The sequence below is a fragment of the Syzygium oleosum genome, unplaced genomic scaffold (genome assembly GCF_021117445.2).
Source record: "Syzygium oleosum isolate NSW1041296 unplaced genomic scaffold, Sole_v2.1 Sole_v2.15, whole genome shotgun sequence".
In the NCBI taxonomy this organism is placed as follows: Eukaryota; Viridiplantae; Streptophyta; class Magnoliopsida; order Myrtales; family Myrtaceae; genus Syzygium; species Syzygium oleosum.
The window spans coordinates 3,494,696-3,500,467 of record NW_026607499.1 but is presented as its reverse complement, the minus strand read 5'-3'; the positions used below and the strand labels follow the sequence as shown (position 1 = coordinate 3,500,467).

At 38.1% G+C, this 5,772-nt stretch overlaps 1 protein-coding gene across 1 annotated transcript; it reads left to right on the top strand.

The window, feature by feature from the left end:
• The first annotated feature begins 2,625 nt into the window (after nt 1–2,625).
• Nucleotides 2,626–3,793, top strand: LOC115678012 (transcriptional regulator SUPERMAN). Its single transcript, XM_030601285.2, has one exon. The coding sequence runs from the start codon at nt 2,834–2,836 to the stop codon at nt 3,536–3,538; it is 705 nt and encodes a 234-aa protein (XP_030457145.1). The 5' UTR covers nt 2,626–2,833; the 3' UTR covers nt 3,539–3,793.
• Nucleotides 3,794–5,772: the final 1,979 nt, after the last annotated feature.

Genomic DNA, 5,772 nt, shown 5'->3' with positions numbered 1-5,772 from the left:
TTTTCTTTTCTTAATGACTTACTAACTTATGATCATCCCTGTGTTTTGATATAATACTGTGAAAACATCGGATTTCAGCATGTTAACTATGTTTAATTTGACATGAAGAAGGAAGTGATGAAGAAAGCACGAGCAAAGGCAAACTCGAGCACCGTCAGTTCACGACCGGTTTGGACTAATCAGATACAATTTTTCGCTGTCATTACCGGAGTTGAAAACTAGATTATGCCTTGCCATTTGATGACATAGTTCGAAGTATCGTCTCAAATGGTCCCTCTTCATCCAAGTTTTCTCCTATCACTTAGATCAAATACGCAATCGATTAAATTTTCGTTGTGTTTACTTAATCAGTACCACCTGCGGTCCTAAACCAGTGGATCGATACTTCTTGTGCTTGTTTCTGGAGACTCATTAACCCAACACTACACCTGGCCCAATCTTCATAATGAGCAGCCCAACTCATATTGTCAAGCCTACAACACTTCTTGGTAGTTTGGACCGTCAATTGATAGTAAATGCAATAGATATCTTAGCCCTTCATTTCCCCAAAAAAAAGGCTAAAAAAAGAGAGGAAATACAACGCATATAGGAACAAAACCACAGGAAATTCAAATGAAAAGCTCCACTTTCTGCTAATTAAATCACTTCAAGATTAGAAATGTTATAAATGTAAATTGTATCGTAATAATTTGCTCTCTTGTTGGGTTTGTTCCTCTCATTGTATTAATCAATCGATGGATTTTCAGATCAATAACGACACGCACTTCATGATTGTGATCAAGTTTTATTTTCATCTCATATATATCAGTAACTAACACCCGTATGAAATCTAACTTCCTCTATAAAGCAATTTACAGGGAAAAAAAGAAAAAGTGTCTCATAGGTTTAAAGTTTTAGGATCGTTCCATCATCGAACCTACATACTCTTTACAGAAAAAACATCATCAGCCCATACTCTGAGAATGAGAATTTAGAGACAAGCTTTGATAAAGGAAGAATAAGGGAAAAAAGTGTTTGTCTAACGCCAAGAAAGTCATATCAGCTGCTAGTTTCCTTGCCTACTTTGATTTTCTTATTTTCTTCTCGTCCCTCCCGTCTGTCTTTCCTCTGCACAACGAGGATTCTTCGGCCAATGAAAGTTGTTTGGATTGAAGACAGATACGATGTTAACTTTGCACTTGTGACTTAGGGAAGTCTTTACTGCCGAAATAGATGAAATAGACTCAGCAGAACGAACTTTGACATCAGCCCACACGAATATCCATCTCAATAACAAGATTAATAATTTGCTGGGGGGAGCGGGACGGTTGTAAAGTATTGGCTGAATCAACATATGTGTCCAGCAGATTTCGTGACTAACGAGGAATGTCACGTAAATTAAAGGAAACTAGGGTTGAAATTGCTCTATAGTCAAATACAACTCCATCTTGCTCAAGTAGTCAAAGGCCGTCCCTTAGAAAAAGTCATAAAGAGAAATAAAATAAACATCTGCGTCGAACAATTCGCCGTTCAGCCTAAAACTTGTGAAGTCTTGTTTGTTCTGGCATCGGGTGGCAGAACGAAGACCGTAGACGTTCTTTATACAGTCAAACAAGAATTGTGTCTGAACTAAATCAGAATCAAGGGCGGTTAAGTATTTCTTTTTGTGGTTGAGACAAAGGTAGAATGTGGGAAAGTAGAATGGCGTATGGGATAAAACAGAGTTACGTTGGATTGATCGTGCTTTCAGGATACGAAATGCTTAGTCATCAATAAAGATGTTCTCGTTGAATTGATGTAATTTCGAAGTCTGAAAGCTAAACTTTCATATGTTTGATTTTTTGGTGACGGTTGATGTGTTACTTTTCAGCACCTTTTACTCATTTCCGCCCCAAGATAACCATATGCCCTTACGGAGTCAATAACAAGTTCACGACAATGTCTTCGTCGTGGTATTTGGATATTTGGAAAGCCACTTGTAATCTCAATTAGGTTCCTTTGCCGACAGACACGACTTAATGATATAAACCTATGGTATCAACGCATGTGTTATTCTGTTTCGACGGATATAGGCTGGAGAAATTAATCGTACAAATGATGAAGCTCAAGCATATTTTTTCTTTGTTATGCAAAGCAACAAGGCAGCTACCATGAACACGTGGTTAGAGTACTCACTTCGCTCACAGGACAAAATAAGGAAGAAAAGCAGAGTTCAATCTTGACCTGCATCGGTGAGCATGAGTCGGATTTATTACATTGGCGAGGTTTAAAGCAAATTACGTCTTCGTTGACGCCAGATTGACTTTACAAATGAAAAGGCAGAGGTTATTGTTTCCTTGTTTGGGTCGGAGGCGAGCAAGCAAATCATTTCCGATACGAGAATTAAGGTAACATGCTAATCTTAGATTTGTTACCGGACAAAAATGAAATTTTTTAAAAAAAATCAAGTATTGTGGGGTCTATTTAAATCAAGGATAGTGGACTATTTGGATTAATCCTTGGCACTTCGTGGGTTAACGATATCGACAGGTTGGAAGGGCGATGCGACCAAAGTTCGATGCTGCAAAAATTTCATCATCTATTACATATATTTTTATGGACTAGAGAAAAAAATATATATGGGAGGACGAGTTTGTATATAATTTTCTGCATCACAATTCCAAGTACTTGCTCCAAAATCCTTGGTGACTTCACCCAAACTTTTTTTAGGGTTTCATTTTGTCCCTTTCGCTATTCTAATATCTCCCTCATCTTCCAACTATTTAACCCTTTTTCACCATTCCCTCCTTTCCTCAACCCCCCTCTAATCTCTTCAACCTCATAACCGTGTAACAACTGAGCAATTATTAGAACCATGGTTGCTCAACTCAAGAACTTCGATGCCACGCTCCAAGAAATGGAAGAGAAGAAGAAGAATGAAATTGACCCTAGCTCGAGCATCGGCTCGTGGATGTGGAACCCTAGTGCGGCCCAGGAGGATGATGACTCGTGGGAGGTGAGAGCCTTCGCCGAAGACACTGGCAACATTATGGGCGCAACCTGGCCGCCCAGGTCCTACACTTGCTCTTTCTGTAGAAGGGAGTTCCGGTCCGCCCAAGCCCTCGGTGGCCACATGAATGTCCACCGCAGAGACCGTGCTAAGCTTCACCAATCACAATTGTCGCCGTTGGCTAAACAAAACTCTCCTTTCGCATCTTGCTCTTCCCCATCCTCCTCGACTCTGATATTCCCGAATCAAGAATTCGGTTACCCAAGTGGAGGATTATGTCTTCTTTACCAGCTGCCTCATCCTACCAGCATCTTCAACCCAATAAAGGCGAATTCGGCGTGCCTCAAATCAACCCCCGCCGTGCTATCTACCTCGCCTTATCCGCCTTCTCCTTCGGTTAATTTTCCGATGCAGTCGCAAGGTGATAATTCTTCTCACCGCTACTCGTCAAGCGAGGCCGACAGTTCGGCAATCATGGGCAGTTACAATAGCTGTAATACTAGCAACAAGTGCAAGGATCTGGAAAAGGAAGAAGAGCTGGATCTCGAGCTGCGGCTCGGGCACAAATGAATGCCATCTCGAAAGAATTTTCTTGGGGAGTTTGTCCATCTTCAATTTGAGCAAAGAGGGTACTAGAGAAGTTGTAAGAGATAAGAGTCCCAGTAACTCTCAGAGACTTATGTGAGTTTTTTCTTTCTTCCTTTTGATTTATCAATTCCATCATTTGATTTCTCCAGTAATAATTGTTGATGTTGAAGAAAGAAGGGGAGAGGGAAAGTACTTGCATTTTTGAGGAAGAATAATCTGAAGAAGAGATTATAATTAGGGTTTTGAGTTGATGATAAGCTAACACATATTCTTGCAGGCCAGTGTCATTTTCTGATCCTGATTTCTGAGTAAAGCCTGAGCATACATTTCTGTGGGGGGAATTCAAACATATCTTGTCTTTTTTTTTTAATTGAAAAACCAAACACGAAAGTGCCGTCTCCCTGGTATTGTTCCTGGGGCATTAATATCAAATTCTGATCAGTGGGGGTCCGGTTCATTGATTCCTTCAAGAATTCACATCACAAATTATGCACCGCTTTCGTATATTAAAAGGCATATAAAAATGATGAATCAAATTTTTCATTGGGGGTCTCGTTCTGTGCAATTCAAACACTATTACTATGTAATTTTGCTTGTGGCAACAGTTTAATTAATCAAGCACCCTTTCATCCGTGCTCTCTTTGCTCTTGGGTTTCCATCCGCAACATCTGTATTTTTTCCTTCGTTCTTTCTGTAGATTCAGTAATTGATTTCCTCCTCGACTTTTTATTCGGGAATTTTGAAGTAATTCTGGTTCAGAATTAAGTTATTTCCTCATAATTCATCTCTGATCTTGCTCATTATGCTGTTATCTAAATGATGATAGGTATAGTCGAGGCGTCGCTTTACTTATATTTATTGTTTCTGATATATCCATTAATGTCATTGATCAAACAACTGTAGCGTCACTCAAATTCTTCTTTGTGGACAATACTCGTGATCATCACCAAGGTTCAATAAATTCAGTGACAAACCAAAGGGAAGTAAAAAGGAATGATTCTAGTGTTAGGAGCGTTAAAGTATCAAAGCTTGAAGGAGATGAAATTACTGGTCAAAACATTAGGACATGGTAAGTATCATTGGTTGGAGAATGAGAAATGATTTTGGAGTTGAGTATTAAAATGTTTAACCTCCTTAGTCTATTAGCTGGGTTAAACTGTTAAAGTTCTGAGCAAGTATATGAAGGTGTGGCTTGCAGTTTAAGGAATAAATCTGGATTCACAAAGACGTCTTTACTCTATAATATGATGAAATATGAAATTTTATGAGATTATTGTTGATCCAAAAGCTTCACAAAAACTCAAGAATGTCGATCCTTAAAAAATTTGTTCATATACTTTTACCATCTCAAATGTATAATCATGCAAATATCAGCTCTGTAAATTATATTACAACTATAGGTGTCTATATAAATTATCAATTCAACCCAATTAACATAAAGGTTTCAGTGGTAGGTGCACAAGAGGGAAGATTAACTTCTTATATAGAGAATATTTAAGCATTTGACACAATCAGTGATTTCGTCCATTTAAAATGCAAAATATTTTGATAATTTAAAGAACTGAGTTTATTTTCAATAAATATTCGTAGCTTCTTAATTTTCTTATTAATTAGCTTAAAACTTTTTAAGTGAAAGGTCCATTCATGAGATGCATTGGAAGTTGGTTTTCCCATTGATTCCTTTTTGTCCATCATCAATCGAGTTTGAGTGTAGAGCTCAGCCAACTTTAGCCAATACATATATAATCGATATTGGGTTATTGCCTATTTTCATTTTAGGCTACAAATTATAAGATGGACACAGATGCTAACATTCTCTGTTATGTAGAATCAAGCATCATGTTGCTTTCACTCCTGTGTGTCGTTAATGAAAATAATGCAGCTGGGAAATTAGAATATCATCCATTGCGTAATTGAGGTCACTTCATCGTTTCGTTACGCTTGTCACTCTCTTCTTTTCTTGCTTGATGAAGTTTTTCGAGGTCACGATGCTTAAAATCCCTAATTTTTTGTCCACTTCCAACATGAGATGAATATGAGATGAATCATATGCTGGAAAATTGTCTAAAAAGTCTTAAACCTATTGCACTTCACTAATTCAATTCTAAACCTTTTAATTTTGTCAATTGAGTCCTAAACTATTTCTCGTTTTTCCAATTGAATCCGTCAAGCCAATTTTTTCTGGAAATCGCTGATGTGGACGCTAACCGTCCTGT

Coding starts and splice junctions, on each gene's coding strand:
- LOC115678012 (XM_030601285.2), top strand. CDS start 2,834: ATGGTTGCTCAACTCAAGAACTTCGATGCCACGCTCCAAGAAATGGAA.